Source organism: Halichoerus grypus, chromosome X (assembly GCF_964656455.1).
Source record: "Halichoerus grypus chromosome X, mHalGry1.hap1.1, whole genome shotgun sequence".
NCBI classification, from domain to species: domain Eukaryota; kingdom Metazoa; phylum Chordata; class Mammalia; order Carnivora; family Phocidae; genus Halichoerus; species Halichoerus grypus.
Genome location: NC_135727.1, coordinates 39,888,513 through 39,908,254, shown reverse-complemented (window position 1 = coordinate 39,908,254; position 19,742 = coordinate 39,888,513). Strand labels below are relative to the sequence as shown.

The window sequence follows — 19,742 nt, the reverse complement described above, 5'->3', positions numbered from 1 at the left end:
GAAAGCAGAAAGGGTCTCTGGACTCTTGCTTTCTCAGAGAGCTTGTGCTACCATGTGTATTAAAAAAACTAAAAAGTTTAAAAAGGAAAAAAAAATCAAAGAAACTTCTTTGTGTGTCGTTGGGGTGGGAGGTTAAAGCCAATGAAACTGACGTGACTTGGCAAGATACTGGGCTGTAGGTTCAGCTTGTCTCCCCGTGCAGGGAGGCACCGGACAGGGCCCTGCTGACCAAGTTGTTCTAGCAAGATGCACTGGGACCCCGCCGTGTCACAGTCAGTCCTTGCCAGGAGTGGTCTGTCCTGCACCCACTGCCCTCCAACCCCTTCTCACCCATATCCAGGAAGGCCTCATTAGAGCACTAGCTTAGTTGTTCCTAGGCCTACTGGCTAGGGCCCCGGTCTCCTGCTATTTTTGGTTCAAGGATATTAGCGGTTCTGCAAAAACTCAACTTCAGTCACGTGGCCAGGAGTAAGGTGGGGGGGTAACATAGTCACTGAGGCAGGGGTGAGGCGGGTGGTATGAGGAGCAGGCGAGCCTCGAACACTAGGCTGGAGCCAGGGGGTGTCAGCCCCGCGGCCCAGTCCTCAGAGGCATGCTCGCCCGAGAGGCAGGCCACCTTGCAGCCACCCTCCGCTCAAGCTTCTCCCCCCACCCACCCCAAGCAGGCTCCCCAGGGCCCCAGCCGAGCCAGTGGAGATGGCTAGACCCACCTGCACAACTAGGGCGGTTTCTCGAACTGGGAAAGGGGGAATGAGGCCACAGGGGAGCCTGGTTGGGGCTCAATCTCACAACCCTAAGATTGCGACCCTGAGCTGAAATCAAGAGTAAGACGCTTAACTGAGTCACCCAGGTGCCCAGCAACTATGCTTTTAAAAAGTTCTTATCTCTTAGAAATACCGAAGTCTTTTATGTTGAAATAAGTCTGTTATTTGCTTCAGCTTGGCTGAGTTGCTAAATGTCAAAGCTGAGTGATGAGTACACAGCAGGAGCATATGCTGTTCTCTCTTCCTGGTATTTGTTTAAAATGCTCCATAATAACAAGTTTACTTTATTTTTTTTACGTTTTCAATCCATGCACTTCTCTCCATTTTCATTGCTATCACCCTAGTGCAAACTGCCCCCATCTCTCCCCCAGACTGATGTAGTGGCCTCTGTTTGCTGCCTCAGCCTCCTGTCATCCTCCACACCCCCACCCCCAGCCCCTGCCAGAGTGATCTTCTTAAAAATGCAAGGTAGGGCACCTGGGTGGCTCAGTTGGTTAAGCGACTGCCTTCGGCTCAGGTCATGATCCTGGAGTCCCTGGATCGAGTCCCGCATCAGGCTCCCTGCTCGGCAGGGTGTCTGCTTCTCCCTCTGACCCTCCCCCCTCTCATGTGCTCTCTCTCATTCTCTCTCTCTCAAATAAATAAATAAAATCTTTAAAAAAAAAAAATGCAAGGTAGAGGGGCACCTGAGTGGCTCAGTCTGTTCAGCGCCGGACTCTTCGTTTCGGCTCAGGTCATGATCTCAGGGTCTTGAGATCAAGCCCCGCATCTGATTCCATGCTCAGCGGGGAGTCTGCTTGAGATTCTCTCCCTCTCCCTCTGCCCCTCCCCCCTCCGCTCGCACTCTCTCTCCCTCTCTCTAAAATAAGTAAATAAATCTTTAATAAAAGTGCAAGATAGAGCCTTCTGACGGCTTCCCATTCCATTTAACATAAAAGCCACATTCGACCTACAAAGGGCTCCATGATCTGGCTCTTGCCCTTGCTCACTCCGCTCCACCCACTTGCTTTCTTGTTTTTGCTCAAAAGCAGTGAGCTTTTTGAACCTCAGGGTCTTGGCACTTGTGGTTCCTTCGGCCAAAAACGCTCTTCCTGATCCTCGTGGGACTTGCTTCTTCATAATGTGCACTTCCTCAGAGAGGCCCTTCATGACTGTTCTGCCCAAAGTGGCCCACCCCATTCTCACTCCACACTCCATCACTTTACCCTTTCTTTAACCTTCTATGTATCACTTACTATGATAAGAACTTGTTCTTGATTCATTTGTTTACTTGTTTTTGTCTCCTTCCCTCACTCCCCCATTAGAATGAACTCTCCTCAAGGACAAGAACTTTTACTTCTTTGACTGTTATTTACTGTTGTCCAGCAGAATGCCTGGCACCTAGGCACCCTCAAAAGGTATATGTTGAGTGAAAGACGCTAAGATACAAGGGCAGATAGGAGAGTGAAGATAGGATTGCTAAGATTAACTACCATTTACTGAACAACTGATCCATGCCAGGCACGTACGAAGTCCTTTCCATGCATATTATCTCATTTAATCCTCATAACCATGCCATTATCACCCCCCCTTTTTTGGAGGGAAACTGGAACTCAGGAAGGTCAAGAAACTTGTCCAAGGTCACACAGCTAGAAATCAGTGAAATCAGAAGTCAAGCCTAGGTCTGTTTTAATTCTAGAACTTGAGCTAATAACTGCTAAGATATATAGCCTCATGAAGAGCCATGTTAATATCCCCATGGGTTCGAGAAACATGAACATTTCCTTAAATGTTTTCTAGTAATGAAGATGGTAGAATGCTCTCCAATAACCACAGGAAGAGGTCTTCCTGTTAGTCTTCTATTGCTATAGCTTTTGTCCAAGCAGGTCCTTGAATACATGTTGACCAAACAGGGAGACTTACCGGGAGACCTGGAGGGCCACTTATTCCTGGGAAACCCGGAAGCCCTGGTTCACCCTGGAAAGTGAACCAAAGATTAGTGAGTAGCAGCAGGAAACAGTAAACATAAAGGATATGGCTCCTGTGAGCTGCTTGGGCTGGGCAATGGGCAACCAAGGGGGTATCCTGTGGTATAAATTCCCCAGGAGCCCCAACTAATACCTGCACCAGGATATCAGTTTGGGGAGCCCTTGTGGTATGGGAAGGACCAAGGCCCATGGCAGGGAATGAAAACTGTCTAAAACAGAATCTCAAATGTTGAAGCTAATTGGGAGACAGAAAAGATGATCATCTGCTGTCTTTCTAGTAGAAGGAGCCATTCAGTGTGATTTCCTGTTGCAAATTCCAGGCTGCAAAGAAATCAACAGTTTGGGGAAAAGAGTAACAATTACAGTTTGGATGGGGACCCATAACACTGTAATCTGTCTTTCTCCGATATGCTAATTTACCTAGTTGTGCCATGGAAGGGCTCCCTAAGGTTTGGGAATGATCAGGGAGGCAGGCAATCTTTCATATGCTCCCAAACTGTTCCTAAATTAATGATTGCTTTTGGTAAACCTGAAGAGGGCCTGGAGCTGTTGCTTCCACAAAGACAAAATTGAAGAATTGGAGTAAACACCTTCCCCCGCCTGGGTCCCTTGATCATAGGCACAGAATCACAACACTTAAGGGAACTCTAGGAAGGAAGGGAATGCAGGTTACTAAAGATATCTACCCACTTTAACAGCATACAGGCATTCGAGTATTACCAGGTGTACACTCACTCACATTGAAATAGAGATTATAACATATCTCAGTTAAACAGGTCTACAGCTTCAGCCACAGTAGTTCATATCAGGTGAATTAGGGCATCTACTGCCACTTGGTGACAGTATGCCCTATTTGTAGGGTCAAATTTTGAGGGCAAATAACTTCTTTAAAAAGATAACTTAGGGGCGGGTGCCTGGGTGGCTCAGTCGTTAAGCGTCTGCCTTGGGCTCAGGTCATGATCCCAGGGTTCTGGGATCGAGCCCCACATCGGACTCCCTGCTCTGTGGGAAGCCTGCTTCTCCCTCTCCCACTCCCCCTGCTTGTGTTCCCTCTCTCGCTGTGTCTCTCTCTGTCAAATAAATAAATAAAATCTTTAAAAAAATAAAAATAAAACAATAAAAAGATAACTTAAAAGCAACCATGTATACCATATGTGTTCTGTCACAGTGCTTTGGGGCCAACATAAGTATTGAGAGGGTTGGGAGTTAGGAGGAAAAAAACCCAACTACTTAATATTTGTTTTAAGTTATTCAGCATCTTGATAACTGAATTTGAAAAACCAAACCACAGAAAATAGGACTTAAACAAATGCCCAGAAGCCCAGGCACACTCATATCCACGCACCCAAACATAGGCTTTTTAGAAGCTTTTCACAGGGGACAACACAGAGAAGGCTTTACCCTCACTTCCAAACAAAAAAGCATGACCCAGAACCCTCTATCTTTCCAGTAGAGTCTGGTTATTAGAGTTGAACTTTGGTATTAATAGGAGAAGGGTGGTTAGCATTTCCTAGGCTTAAATGTTCACTACCTTGGATCCTTTCTTCCCTTTGGGAAATCCCATAAATTCCAGCTCCCCGGTAGATGGTGGGGGTCCTGCAGGGCCTGGGAGGCCAACATCTCCCTGTAAGATCAAAGGGAATGTTAAGCAAAGCAGAAAGGTTTGTCTTCTGGATGTCATTCACAAATAAACTGTCCATTCCTTTGGCCTCTTTACCCTCACCCTTGCCTCAGCGAGGAAGCAAAACTCTCAGTACCAAGGGGCTGGGAAGAATTATAAGCCTGGCCAAATGCATTTTGTACCAGCACTGCAGAGGGAAGAAGCAAGATTGATGAAAGGAAACCACAGGTTCGCGGTTGCCAGGGTCATGCATCAAAGGGTGTTTAGAAGAGAGCAAAAAAGGCTTTTGAGCAAGGAGAATGGCCACCTCTTGGCAATGGCGATCAGACTCTAATTGGCCCAGTCCTTGCCAAGAGCATGAGCAGAGGCAGTGAAGTCTGTGTTGGAACACCGGAGGCTGGATTTGCTCCTTGGATGTACAAAATGCAGCCGTGCAGGGTGGAGAAGGCAAGCTCCCAGGCTCCCTCGAGCCTCGCAAAATCACTCTACGGTTTGTGCAGATGGAAACAGGGGAACGAGGGAAGGGAAGTAGAAGAGCATGGTGAGAGGTTGAGGAGGAGAGACAGAGGGGATAGAGAGAGAGACAGGAGGAGAAGGAGGAGGAGGTAGAAGAGGAAGGATAGAGGGAAGAGGAGAAGCAAAGGAGAGGAAAGAGAAGGTGACACAATATACAGAACATCAGGGAACTACCCAGGTGGAAGGAGGAGGGAATTGATTTCAACAGAGTATGTTTGTAAGACATGCACATTTCACAGGTCGGAAGCAGGGAGACTACATACAGTATTTGGAAGGAAAAAGACCCCAGGAGGCGACGTGTGGCGTGTGTACACGCAGCCCCTCCAGGGATCCCACCACACGACCCACGTGGAGTGGGAAATGCTCATTTCCCAAGGCAAAGATCCAAGTGCCCTTAAAATGAGCAGAGGCACATGTGTGCAGCCAGAGATGGTGCTGGGAGCATATGGAAGGCAGATTGTATTTTCCAAAATCTATTTACCTTGACTCCTTTCTCTCCTTGGAAACCTAACCCCATATTCCCCTGGGGCACAGGGTTGCAGGGAGGAAAAACAAAATCAATTACTAAACAAGCTCCAGGAACTTAAATTGGAATGCAGTATTTTACCAGAAAGTGTGTTTAACCAAACCAGAGTCTCTCTGGGGAAACTAGAACACTTAGTGGTAGGAGGCCAAGTGCCCTAAGACAGAGTATACTTACATCAGGACCAGGGAAGCCAGGGGGGCCTGGAGGACCCTATATTAAAAATGAAAGGAGTGAGCACTTGTTAGTTTCAGACAAAAAGAACCTGGGCGTGTGGAGAGTCCCTGGAGATGAGTCTCCCACCCCCTCAGTATATTCTGGCTTTAGCAGCTACAGATTCTAGCTCCCTCTCCCATGGTGCCCCCCCTTTTTTAAATCTCCTTTGAAATCTCCCCAATTGACCTGATAACCACGTTCATGCTAAGGTGGTAAAGATTCATGCATCATTCCTCCCAATAGGCTACACATTTAAAAAATAATGGCCTTGGGGAAAGCTAAACCAAAGTAATCAGTGGTGAGATGTCATGCACCGGAGAGAGAACATTCTGGAAACGGGCCTTTCCCAGAACCACATGGGGATAACTGGCTATGTTCTTTCTATACCGGTGAGGGCAAATACGTTTGGTATCCAAAAGATAGGTAGGTAGGTAGCCTTGTCCAAGGTGGAGTGTGGAGGAGGATTTCGAAGTTGCTTCTGTGTTCAGGGTGGGTGATCGTGGTGATGGTGTGATTAATTAGCAGGGTCTGTCATGGGTGAGGGGGGTAGAAGATGGAAGTAGGTGTGCCAGGCGCTGCCATCCCTGGGCGCAGAGTCAGAAAGACTCTGATAAAGACAACAATCAGCTCCTTACAAGAGCAGGCTTCACTTGACTCCTCCAAGAATGGAGGTTGCCTTTTTCCACTAGGAGAGCCTACACAGGCTTATATTTAATCGGTGGCCCTGTTGGGAAAGGATTCATGGGAAAACTGTGATCACGTGGTCGATTTAGGTTGGTCTTACTTGCAATCCTGGTGGCCCCATGGGTCCTACAGCTCCTGGGGACCCGGGTGCTCCCGGTGGGCCCTAGAGAGGCAAGTTTTTATGAAGGTCAGAAAAAAAGACAGTTTCTCAAGAAAACTGGAAATATATGTCTGCAAGAGTAGCAAAAGAATATTCATAGCAACTTTATTCATAGTAGCAAACAATTGGAAATTTCCCAGGTGTCCACTGATACAAGGACTGATAAATAACTGATACATCTACACAGTGGAATAAATCCTCAACAATAAAAAGTAACAACCTACTGATATGTTATAATGTGGATGAATCTTGAAAGCATTGTGCTAAGTGAAAGAAGCCAGACCCCCAAAGGCTACGTATTATATTATTTCCTTTATAAAAAGTTCTAGAATGGGAAAAACTGAACTATGATGGCGAGAAATCAGCAGAGTGGTTTCCTTTGGGTGGGGCAGGGATTGACTGGGAAGGGGCAGAAGGGAAATTTCTGAGGCGATGAGAATGTTCTATGCCTTAAGATGGGTTTGGATTATATAGGAGTATGTCTTTGTCAAAACTCAGGAAATATTCCATTTCAGATTTGTTTATTTCATTGCATGTAATTTTTACATTAAAAGAAAAACTGCAAAGACATATTGAAATCTAGGTAATGATAGACATGCTGTAGTATTTAGAGGTAAGAGTACTACTGTCTGCAGTTTACTTCAAAATGCATCAACGATAAGATGGATTGATGGATGGATAGAGATGGATAGATGGATAGAGGTGGGATAAAGCAAGCATAGTAAAATATTAATGGTATAGGTGTTCACGGCAAAATTCATTCCCCTTTGCTCTATATTTGAAATTTTTTTTATATTAAAGTGATGTAAAAAACAAAAACTTCAAAAGAAAGCAAAACACTTATAAACATCAAATAAAGTAGACTTTGGGACAAAGAATATTACCAGAGATGAAGAGGGGGTATTTTGTCATGATAAACTAAGTCAATTCATCAAGAACACATAACAATCTTAGATGTATATGCATCTAATAGCATAGCTTCAAAATACATGAAACAGAATTGCAAGGAGAAATAAACAAATCCACAACCAGAGTTGGAGAATTTTAACATCCCTCCCTCAGTAATTAATAGAACAACTAGATTTTTAAAAAAATCAGTAAAGACACAAAGATCTAAACAACCCTGTCAACTACCTTGACCCGATGGACATTTTTTAGATCACTATACCCCAAAACAGCTGAAAACATATTCTCTTTAAGAGCATACGGCACATTCACAGAGACCGTTTCATATGCTGAGCCATGAAACAAACCTCAACAGATTTAAAAGGTTTGAAACCCTACAGAGTGTTCACCCACACTGCACTGAGATCAAAGTAGAAATCAACCACATAAAGATGGCTGGGCAGCTGCCAAATATCGGGAAATTAAACAGCGCACATTTCCGTGGGTCAAAGAGAAACGCAGAAGGGGAATGAGAAACTATTTGAAACTGGATTGCTAAGGACAGTATTACAAGCAAGACAATAAAATCTGAAGAGAAAGACGGTTATGGGGAAATGGATGGCCCGATGAAAATGGGGGGGATGGTAATGAGGTGATAGGTAAGGGATGGAGAGGCTAAGCAAAGTCACAAGAAAGTAGGGGTTCAGAGGGTCCCCAGGAAACAGAACCCTGCTTTGACAAAATAACCTGGGGTCCCCTTACTGATCACAAATCTCTTATTCAGCCACCAAACCATCCTCCCCCAATCTAAATGATTTATTTGTCATGCCTGCGAATACCGTCGACGAATACTTGTACCTTTGTGGGCTGAGCAATGACTCCCTAGGAGAAGCGAGGCAGCCAACAACGTGGGTGTGATTCTGCGAATGTAGTTAACACACCATCTAAGCCAGTGTTGCCTGGTGAAGGGGACCCTTATGCCCTTGGTCTTCACTCACCTCTGTTTGCGTGCATGCTTGCACGCATCCTGTTTCTTGCCTACCTCTTCCCACATGGCTCTCTCTGTTTAGAAAGCTCCCTCCCATTGCGGGCCAGCCCAAACATCACCCGCAGTTCTCAGAGGTTACCTTCTCCATCTTAGATATAAAGTCTCCCATGATGTAGCTTTAGGTGGACAGCATCTCTTCCTCCAAGTTGGTGAGGAATTCTTATGCCACAGTTCTACTAGTTTTTCACATCTTGGGGTGTGTGTGTGTTGGGGTGTGGGGTGGGCAGAGACCCTGACTACACTGTCTCGGGGATCACTCATAGCACCTTGCAGCTAGTAGGAGCTCAATAGTGGTTCTGGAATGAAAGAAGAAAGGCAGGAACCCTGACATAGGAAAGAAGGAAGAAAGAAGGGGCTTTTCCGAAGCCACTTCAAAGGAAAGCAACAACGATGTGGCAACCCAAGGAAATAGAAAGTTCTTATTTTTTTTAAAGATTTTATTTATTTATTTGAGAGAGAGAGAGAGAACAGGTGCGGGGGAGCAGAGGGAGAGGGAGAAGCAGACTCCCTGCAGAGCAGGGAGCCCGATGCGGGGTTCGATCCCAGGACCCCGGGATCATGACCTGAGCCAAAGGCAGACGCTTCACCGACTAAGCCACCCAGGCGCCCCAGAAAGTTTTTATTAATACAACTCACAGCCTTGCACAGACTCCCAATTATTAGGAGTCCCTCAAAGGAATTTCTAGACAGAACAGCTTTCACAGAAAAGTGTTCTTTTTTGTTTTAACCCGCAGCATTCTGAACACACAGAGAACAGTTAGTAGACGCTTGCCGATCGAAAGGCGAAATTCTTTCCGAATGCATCGCAGGGAGTAGGAAGGTCCCTGGCCTAAGGGTCCGAAAGGCTACCTCCTGTGCAACTTGAGGGGGACAGCCGACCCTCTCAGAACTTTCTCACCCAGAAAATATCAACAGCGTGACCCGCTCTACCTCAACTGTCCGGATTTTCCTTGAGAAAGTCTACAAAGACCTTCGAACGCCATAGTGAAGAAGAATGCAAGGGGACCCGCAGTGACTGCTGACCAAACATTGGGCGCTCCACCCAGAAATGACAACTTACGGTTATTCCATCCAGTCCAGGCAGCCCAGGCTCCCCCTGAGAAACAGACAAAGGCAGGACATGGAAGAGATTAATTAAGCCTGCGCTATTATTTCATAGATAACGGACCTATGCTTCACGGGCAGAAAAACGCATTGCTGATGCTCGGGCCTCCTCTGTCAAGGTCTTGTGTTTTAAATAATGCATGAATTGGGCCTATTCAACCACTTACTTTTTTTTTTTTTTCCCCTATGAAAAATCCGGACTCTAGAAGACACATATTATAGCCTTGGTTGAACGGGATTTCATATTTTACTTGGAGTAATTAATTTTCACCTTTGCTAGGAACTCATCAATTAGAAACTGCTTCTGTGGGCTGGTGATTCTCCTGCTCCTTTTGGAAGAAAGCGAAGCTACCTTCCCGTGTGCCTTCATCCCCAGAGAATCCTTGCCCTTATGTATACAATGCAAATCAGACATTTCAAGGGAGAATCAACAGAGCATACAGTCTCTGATTACGTTTTAATTACTTTGCAGCATCTTAAGTCACTGTATGAATCTGTAATATAACCATCTTGTGGAAATTGCTGTGTTCCACTGGGTCCAGGGTCTCCGTGATTTTTGGCAAAGCCCTTTCATCAGTGTTTGCTATGACAATGGCTATACTTTGACACCTGCTAGTCTTAACCCGTTTGGCTTACGGTCAAAAAAAAAAAAAAAAAAATCAGCTCTCTGCAGCATGGGAAGAGCACTGCCTGGGTTTTAGCTCTTCGGTAAACCGGCTGTGTGAGTCTGAGCAAGGTACATAGCCTCAGTGTACCTCAGTTTTTCTATCTGTAAAATGAGCAACATGAATCCATCTGCTACCAGGAGGACGATGAGCTCACCTCCCACTCTGCAAGGGAATAGAGTCAATCATTTGGGCACCAGAGTTTCCAGGTTAGCATACACTGAGAGTACAGTCACAAGAATACAGAAGGTTCTTGTCAATTCTAGGAAGAGATGAAAGTTTCCAGCCAGCTGCAGAGTTGATGGGCAATTTTTGCAGACAGCCAGGGGCCCCGCGAGGGTAATGGGCTGGTGTGCGGGTACAGAAAAGGGCGGCGCCATCATCCGGGGGCCGGTGGCCATGCCGAGATGGGCAGAGACATAACATGGCTTTATACCAAGGTATGCAGACATCATTTCCTCCTGGAAATGTCTTGGCTTGTCAAAGAAAATGATACCCAGGCAAACTGTTTGTTTGCTGATCTGTCTCCTATTTTTGGTCTAGATCCTATAAAGCAAATCTCTTTGACAGTATGGTTGCAAACATTTCTGTCAGGGTTTCCATCACAAAAAAAGCTCTGGATCCCTTTTAAATCTAGCTTGGTCTCCTCCTTAAATAGAGACACAGATGCTAGTTCTGGAAATGTTTTATTGGAGCTGGGGCCCAATCCTGGGGAACTCAACTTATAGCCAGCCTACTTAGCTGTCTGCCTTAGGGGCTCTTACCTTCATTCCTTTGAAAGTACCTTGGGTGAGGACAGGTTCACCTTTCAAGCCTTTCTGACCAGGAAGCCCCTGAGTAAAATAAGAAACACTTGTGAAGAAATGCGCACACACAGAGAGAATTTTGTTAACAGTATGATCTGATCACACAGAGGACACAACAGCGAGATTCTGGAACTATGTGGTTTGTTCTACGGCTGAGCTAAGGGGCAAAGTACATCCCCCAAACAGGTGCTGAGTCTCAAAGCTATATGCCTGCTTCCCCATCTCCCCAGTCAGGAGTCTGTAAAGGGATGAGAAAGTAGGAGACTTTGACTCTGTTCAGAACACTGATCTGAACATCCACATATAACACACATGTTCATAAGCCTACCGCTCATCTGCTCCACCCCTCACAGGTATGTCACTGACATGGCCTCTGGCTAGGACAGAGCTTAGAGAACTTCGGTAAAGAGCCAGATAGTAAAGAATTTAGACTTTGTGGGCCATATTTGGGCTCTGTCTTGTATTCTTCTTCTCTCATTCTACACAAACCTTTAAAAACTAAGCTGCAGTCATGGGTCACACCGGCCAGTCTGTGGCCCTCCGGGTTAAGAGATATCTACAAAACCATCTCCATCCTGTGCTTCTGCCACAAAACCTCAGCTTCAACGCCTGTCTAAGAGGCTTGGTGTGTCTCACTGTTAACATGGAGAACAGTTCAAAGTACACCGAACCTGACTACCAACCAGACTTTTTACGGTCTCCCTAATGTCTGCTAAAGTTTGTCCTCCTGGGGAAAATCAATGTCCCTATATCTAAGGGGAAGTCAGGATTAGTATTGGAGGTAGGACTAAGCTTTGGGGACTGAAGAGTTGGCTGAATTATGGATTCCTCGAGCTCAAGGATCATAGGTGTGATAGAAGAACAGTGGGTCCCCGAAGCATCTTCTTTCCAGATGCTTCCTGTTTCCCCTTATACTTATGGCCACTCCTTTCATCAAAGAGGCTTGACAGAATATCCACTCAAGATTCAGCAGCGTTAGTAAGGGTTCAGCTTAGTAAAATCTATGCCCAAGTTCCTATTTAGGCTTAAGGGGTGGCTTAGGGACAGGATTAGGTTTTACCCTTGTCCTTTTGGCTGTCAGGATGTTTATTACCTCAAGATTTCTTTTCTCCCTCTTGGGGGCAGCATTTCCTCACTTTGCTGGGTTTCCATTCTCTAAACACAGATGTGATTTGTTCTCCTCTTCTGTTGCCATGGCAGTGTTTGGAGGCCTTTGTGACTCAAACAAGCTCATACTATGTTGGTAATACGTCTTTCTCCAACCCCCACCTCCGCTGCATATTGGTTTGGTCTTTAGATGTCAAGGTCCTTTATGCCGATCTGAGCCTTGTGCTTCGTCTCACTTTCTTATGCGGATACCCACACCCACGACTTGGTCACTGAAGGCAATGGTGCTACTCTTCCAATAAAATACTAACTAACTAATGCTTCAATGAATATAGGGTGCATATATCTTTTTGAATTAGTGTTTTTGTTTTCTTGGTATAAATACCCCGGTATGGAAATAACCTGTCTGTCGATGGATGAATGGATAAAGAAGATGTGATACACACACACACACACACACACACACACACACACACACACAGGAATACTACTCAGCCATAAAAAAGAATGAAATCTTGCCATTTGCAACAACATGGCTAGACCTCGAGGGCATTACACTAAGTGAAATAAGCCAGGCAGAAAAAGACAAATACTATATGATTTCACTGATATGTGGAATCAAAAGCAAAACCAAAACAAATGAACACACAAAACAAAACAAATTTCAGATACAGAGAACAGACTGGTGGTTGCCAGAGGGGAGACTAGGAAGGGGATGGGTGAAATGTGTGATGGGGATCAATAGGTATAAACTTCCAGTTACAAAATAAGGAAGTCATGGGGATGTCATGTACAGCATGGTGACTATAGTCAATAATATATTTTTAAAAAGATTTTATTATTAAGTAATCTCTATACCCTAACGTGGGGTTGCATCCTCCACTGACTGAGCCAGCCAGGTGCCCCTAGGGTAAACAATATTTTATTGCATACCTGAAAGTTGCTAAGAGAGGAGATCTTGAAGGTTCTCACCATAAGAAAAAAAATTCATCGTTCTGTATGGTGACAGATGGTAACTAGACTTAGTGTGGTGACCATTTTGCAATGTATACAAATATCGGATCATTATGTTGTACGCCTGAAACTAATATGATGTTAGATGTCAATTACACTTTAATTATAACAAAGAAAAAGAATGTGGGATAGCACTGGAACAAGACATACTGAAAAAATGCCAATAATTCATGTAGCTACGGAATCTGTCTAATAGTGTGATTTCTAGCTAAATCTATCGCCTCAGTACCCTTAGTAGCTTAGATTATTTCAAGTAAGGTTGACAATGGGCTTGAATGTGTTATTTTTCTCTTCCCAGTCACTTGTAAAAGCAGCCTTGCAAGGGCATGGTATATATTAGACATCCTTCAGATCCAAATATCTGAGCCCTATCTGGATGAATAGAATTAAATAAAAGTGGTGAGAGGAGGATCTAAAAAATGCTCTACCAATCCCGGAACCAAGGGTTATGGGGGTGGGTTGTGGGGGATGGGGGCAAACTATGTCAGTGTAGAGTAGGATTTCTCAATTCTTTCTCACTACGGACACTTTGGGACAGATGAATCCTTGATGTTGGAGGAAAGCCATCTTGTGCTAGTGGTGACAACCAAAATTGTCACTAGTAACTGTCAAATGTTCCTTGGGGGTGGGGAATCACCCCTGGTCAAGAATCACTGGTTTAGACCAAGCCTGCCAAGCCCTTTGAGTCATTATCAGTGCTCCCGTGATCCCACGTAAGCCTTCCAAGTACTGCATTTTCCAATGTCATCTGATGTGGGAACATGTCAAATAGCCCAAGTGTATACTTTGCTCTGAAATGTACTAGAGGCTCTTCACAACCCTGCCAACTCTAAAAGTATCGTTTGAAAAAGAAAAAAAAACCCTCTGAGGAGTGGAGCGTGTGCACGCCCCCCGCAACTGGTATTCTTTAGATGCAGATGCTTAACGAGGTCTCCATAAAAGCAGGGAAAGGCGAAGAATGCCTTTTGAGATAATGGACAAAGATCCGGCAACGTACGGGTGGTCCGAGAAGCCCAGGATAGCCATCAGGGCCCGGATATCCAACAGCTCCTCGAGTGCCATTGCAGCCATCCGGGCCAGGTGGGCCCCTGGGCCCTGGCTGTCCGGGGTGGCCCTGTTCCAAGAGAAAAGAAGGGATCACGTCAGCTGCAGGACTCCGACCTACCCTGACAAGCTCCACAGGAAGAGAAACCAAGTGTGCTGCCCATTGCTGGCTCCTTGTCCACTCCCTTTGCCCTATGAGAACTATGCTCTTAGAGCTTTCGTCCACACTCAGATGTATGGAGCTGATGACAACCCGGGGGGGCCCCCTCCCCGAAGGATTGATGCTTTGATTGGACCCGTGCTGAAACCGAAGGGATCAAGCCTAAAGAGATGGGATACACAGGGTGGTGCAACTTCAACTTCCCGGGGTAAAAAGATGTACTAAGACAGGGCTTAGCTGGCTGGCAGCCGAAGGGTTACCATCAGGGAATCATGCCAGGCCTTGGGACTTCCTCAGAACAGACAGGAACCCTGGCAGCCTGGTGTGGCTCTCTGTATTGGAAAAGCCTGGGGCTTTTTTTTATATGGCTCTGCCTAGGAAAAGATGTTGGCTGTTGGTCAAGAGAGCAGAAGCAGTTTCCACAGCACCACCTCTATGCTTTCGCCTCTTCTCCATACTTGCTACTGAGACAGTTGTTTTGCCGGGGGGATTAGCAATCATTCACATGATTGATCAGAATTCAAGAGTTTCCCAGAGTTGGGCTTAGAGTCCACCTTTTTGTAGGGAACAGATCTTTTAAAATCTGTCAAAAGCGGGGTGTGTGTTGGGTTACGGAGCAAAGAGATGACCTGAAAGCCCAGAAATCTGGACGGGTCAATAAAAGGTTGACTCCAACCCTGCCACATGCACTTTTTAAAGCCAACCATGGATATTTCATAATTTGAGGAAAACGTGCCACACATTCGCAACTCAACTTTTTGAATCATTAGGGGAAACGAGCTTTTGTCAAATTCTTACTGAGAAAATGCTCCATAAGATTTTGATACAGTTTCATTGTTATTACAGTGGTAGGAGATAGTCTACTGATACAAAAGTATGAGTCTAGACTGCTGGACTCAGGGAATGCTAAGAACAGAAGAACGGTCAAGAAACTTATCTTGACAATAAACCTGCTCAGACTCAGGTGACGAATTTTAGCTGTGCTGGGGACACCGAGAACAGCTTACTAAGTCGTCAACATTTTATTCCCAAATGAAATGGCTCTACTTGTTTGCCCTGAAGATCCACGCTCCACCTTCCCCAGATCTGTGCCTTGGGAGGCTGAACTTTATGAACGGTGCTGCCTAGGCTCCCTTTCTCTCTGTCTCCCAGTTGTCTCTGGCCACTGGGAGACACAGGCAGAAGATCAAAGAGCAGGAGGAGAAAGAGCACGGGTTGTTTATTTCCCTCACGCCCTCCCTCCCTGGCCATATTTCAGACAATGGCCACATTTCTCTACAAGTCTTCATTGAGCAGCCACTATTCCTTGGCTCCAGGTCTGACCAGTGTCCAGTGTCCGGTTCCACTATCACTGTTCTTTCTTTCCCCTTTGGGCCTCAGGGCAGCCAAAGCTTTTGTGTCAGCTGCTTTGCAATCCATTGCTGTTGCCCTGAATCATGCCTACATCCTTTAAATATACCCTTCACGCCACTCTCTTCAGTTAATCCTTTCAGGTGGAGTGTCTATTTCTTCCCGGGATCCTGATCGCCACTTTAAAATATCCCAGCCAAACGTGCTAGGGGTTATCGCTCAGCTGGGTAACAGGGGTGAGTTAAGGCAAAGACAATAGGTTGGCTCAGTCCTAGGGACCCACTTTACTCCTTGAGACTTGGTTGTGTTTGACACCAAAACTCTTCCTGACTTCTTACCCCTTGGTATCTACATTTTTTTTTTTTTTAACTTGGGCCCCAATCCTGTGGTTTTCTTGCCTGAATTCCTTTTTTTTAAAAAAAAAATTTATTTATTTTAGAGAGCGAGCACGACGGGGGGAGAGGGGCAGAGGAAGAGAGAGAATCTCAAGCAGATTCTGCGCTGAGTGCGGAGCCCGACGTGGGGCCCCATATCACGACCCTGAGATCATGACCTGAGCTGAAATCAAGAGTCAGATGCTCCATCGACTGAGCCACCCAGGCGCCCCTTGCTTGAATTCCTAATATCTTCTACCTGCAGGATTCCAGGTGGCACCTGTTCACTCTTTCCCCCCCTTAGCTGAATTCTCTGGAATTAACCGCTGGCATTTGACTTAGACCTGTCAGCCTTGTCTTGTTCAGCTGAGGTGACAGCTAAAGCATGTTCTGAGTCAGCCAGACTTGTGTTCCAATCCCAGCTTTGCCTCTCCCCAGCTTGAGCCTCAGTTTCTTCATCCGTAAAAAATGGAGATGAACAATACTACCTCCTAGGGTTGTTGTCAACATCAGAATGAAATGAACAGTTTATGGCTACAATTAAACGAGGCTGTTTACTACATAGGAGCTCAATGAACAGGAAGTCTACTTCTCCCAGGCAAGTCAGCAAGGGTATGCCACCGGGCTGAAGTTCTATCTCCTTTGAATTCTCAGTAGTACCACAGCATTTCAGGCAATGGGCCCCTTCTGGTTTTAGCTAATGATTTTACATATGTGTGTGTCAGTTTTCAAGGGGAACGTAGCTCTTTGAGGGAGGAGACCATGATTCTATACAACTGCAAGGTGCCGAACACACAGGATAAGAAGATGTGCTGTAATCCAGAAAAGCAATGTTCCTGAGAACCCAGATTTCAAAGGGAAAAGTTTCTGTTTGGTGAGTGGTTTGTGTTCACTCTGAAGATATAAATCTGGTGTGTTCAGTTATGAGTCTCTAGGAAGGGAAATGTTTGAGATTAACTCCAGGAGAAAAGCTAAACATACATTGCAAAGGACAACTTGAAAACTTCTGCTCCCAACCTTATGTGAACTGAAAACAGTTGATAAACATACATTTCTTGTGGGTGCCAACAGCTCCAACGCACAGCTGTGATATCATGAAAAACCACAAGCCTACCGCCCCGAGTCTCTGTTAGTCTAATGTTGACTATCTTGATGAATGCGTGTTTGTTCATTCTCCCAACTGGTTGCTGTGCCCCTTGGTGCACAGACTTGGATGATCGTAAAATGATTACTTGCTCACTCATGTTGAAACTACCTACATGGCAGCAACAATGGAGTTTTGGGACCAAAACCAGTGACACATATGTTAGTGATCAGCCAGTATTAAGTGGGGAATCAGATTTGTGCAGTGATCCAGTTTAGTAAGATGTGTTGGGAAAGCTGTTGGTTTCAGCTGACGAAAGTAAAGCGAAATAATTAGTCTGGCTGGGCCAAGGGTGTCTACGCCTTCCTGTGTCTGAGGGAGTCCTGCCAGACTGACAACTGTTGCTTGTGTGGGCAGTAGGGGTTGGAGCCAGTCCCACAGATATTTCCAGCGTTCTAGTATGTGGTGAATTCAGCCCTGGGGTCTCTGAGGCCTCCGAGTGGAGCAGAAGAGGTACTCTGCACTTTTAAGGAAGCTAGATAAGACCATCACACAAGACAACTAATAAATACCGTGGGCCACATGTAATAAGGAGCTAGAGTACATGGAACAGACACCGAGGACTCCTAGGAGATTAGAGATGGAAGGGAGAGGTAAGCAGCAAACAGAAGGTGCCCAATAGATACATCTTGAACTGCTGGAGGAGAGGGAAGGAACAAGGGAGGATAATTTCACGGAGTAAGAGAGTCTTGGAGCCTGAAGCTAAAGCAATCAATGGTCAAAAGCAAACATGGACAACCTTTGGTCAAGGGAAGGGCCAAGGGAGTGGGGACTTCTATCGGGAGCAGTGCATTCATTTGGAAGAATCTGGACACCTGTACCTCATTCTCCCAAGCAATGAAGCCCCAGAGAGAAGTGAGCAATTCCTGCAAGCCCTAGCGCTCTCCTGGCCACACACTGGAGAGAGAAGTATCCAGCTGGACTCTGGGGCATGTCCCAGTTCAGAATTGAAATCAGCCTCTGTGTCACAGGATTCGCTTCCTTCCAGCCCCCATTAAAAAGAGACTGCAGGAGGAAGAGCCCAGTGCTGCTGTAAGCTCCAAATCCCCCACTCAGCTCCACAGGAGGAATGGAAGAGGCGCTCTCCAGCTTTCTCATTTTCCTTACCCACTGGCTCCCAGAAGACACACAATCCGAGCGGAGACTCTGGATAAAGTGCCGATAGGAAGACAGCCAGGGGAAAATGCCAGAGGATGTCATGAAAGGACAGCTAACCCCATCCACTTATGTCCCTGCTGGCCCATTTCTGGGCATTTTGCAGACTCTGCAGTTGGCTAAAATGCAGAATTCTGATGGCCGATTTGTTGATACAGATAACAAATATAAGGAAACAAGACTCTGTCCTCCAACTCCACAACTGTACACTAGAGCTGGAAAGAAAATGGATCAGATGATAATATCTTTTTAAAATATTTTATTTATTTGAGAGAGAGAGAGAGAGAGAGCATACAGGCAGGGAGAGGGAGAAGCAGGCTTCCCACTGAGCAGGGAGCCTGATGTGGGGCTCGATCCCAGGACCCCGGGATCATGACCTGAGCCAAAGGCAGACGCTCAACCGGCTGAGCCACCCAGATGCCCCCAGATGATAATATCTTTGAGGGTAGATCCATACGCTTTTTCTGTATCCCCGTAGTAGAGAGACAGCATCTAGCGAGTGCACGAGAAATACCTACAGACTGGCACAAGGAGGTTTATGCCCCCTTCCTTGATACTAGATGATAACACAGTATAACGCAAGAAGCTGTTAAGTCCAGGATTTGCCAAACTGTTCTTAGATATGCTTCAGAAGAAACCCTTCGAGGTTGTTGGAAGGATAAAAGCAGGCTCTAAAACCTCCCTCAAACAAAGAAGCTCCACTTTTCCCTGATTCGTACACTGAGCTTCCTTCCACACAACCTTTGGGTCTTCTCTGAAAGAAGGCTGAAAACCATTGCTATAGACAAACACAGCCCAGGCTACAGATTAGATATCTAGACACGTGCCAAAAGGCAGAACTAAAAAATGACAGCAGCAAGTTGCAAATACTGTATTTTAAAGGCTGGCAAAATGTTAATCATGGACTCTCCAGTGGTGGGGTAAATAAGGATACAGGGTGAAAATGGAGCAACCAAGGGGTTGGACCAGATAAAATGGGAAAAGGAGATGTCTGTAAGCTCCAAATTCCTCACTTATCTCCAGCAAAACCAGGTCCTCAGGATAAAGGGAAGGGGCTGTCTCTGTGCGATCTTTGGAATAGTCGCTCTGTACAAACTAAAGGGAAATTCACTCTGGAATGAGATAAGGCTGAAGAGAACAAATCACTGGAACAAAATGTATTGAGATAACACTAAGTATTTTTCTGCCTAATTTTATGTATCCTCTAAATATTCTTTTTTTCCTTAATTTTCTTATAATGAGTATGCATGCGCTCTGATGTGTGTCTCCACACATCATCTCCGGTTAAAGCTCCCCTCGACCCACAAGACCTAATTCTTTTTGGCTAACGTATTGACAGTTATGCCCGCACATGTCCCAGCTGGCTGATTTAGTGCTACCTGTAACTAAAGCCCCGGGGAAGTGAGTGCAACCACTTCGCTTCAAGCCTGAACAT

At 45.6% G+C, this 19,742-nt stretch overlaps 1 protein-coding gene across 2 annotated transcripts in view; it reads right to left on the bottom strand.

Moving 5' to 3' along the window:
• Positions 1-19,742, bottom strand: part of COL4A6 (collagen type IV alpha 6 chain) — a 274,523-nt gene that overhangs the window by 40,960 nt on the left and 213,821 nt on the right. For both annotated transcript variants that reach the window (XM_078065428.1, XM_078065427.1), the window contains exons 6-13: positions 14,078-14,194; positions 10,918-10,986; positions 9,445-9,480; positions 6,392-6,454; positions 5,569-5,604; positions 5,350-5,391; positions 4,263-4,355; positions 2,667-2,720 (exon numbers count right to left, since the gene is read on the bottom strand). In XM_078065428.1, coding sequence (XP_077921554.1) covers positions 2,667-2,720; positions 4,263-4,355; positions 5,350-5,391; positions 5,569-5,604; positions 6,392-6,454; positions 9,445-9,480; positions 10,918-10,986; positions 14,078-14,194 — 510 coding nt within the window. The remainder of the gene's footprint in view (positions 1-2,666; positions 2,721-4,262; positions 4,356-5,349; positions 5,392-5,568; positions 5,605-6,391; positions 6,455-9,444; positions 9,481-10,917; positions 10,987-14,077; positions 14,195-19,742) is intronic.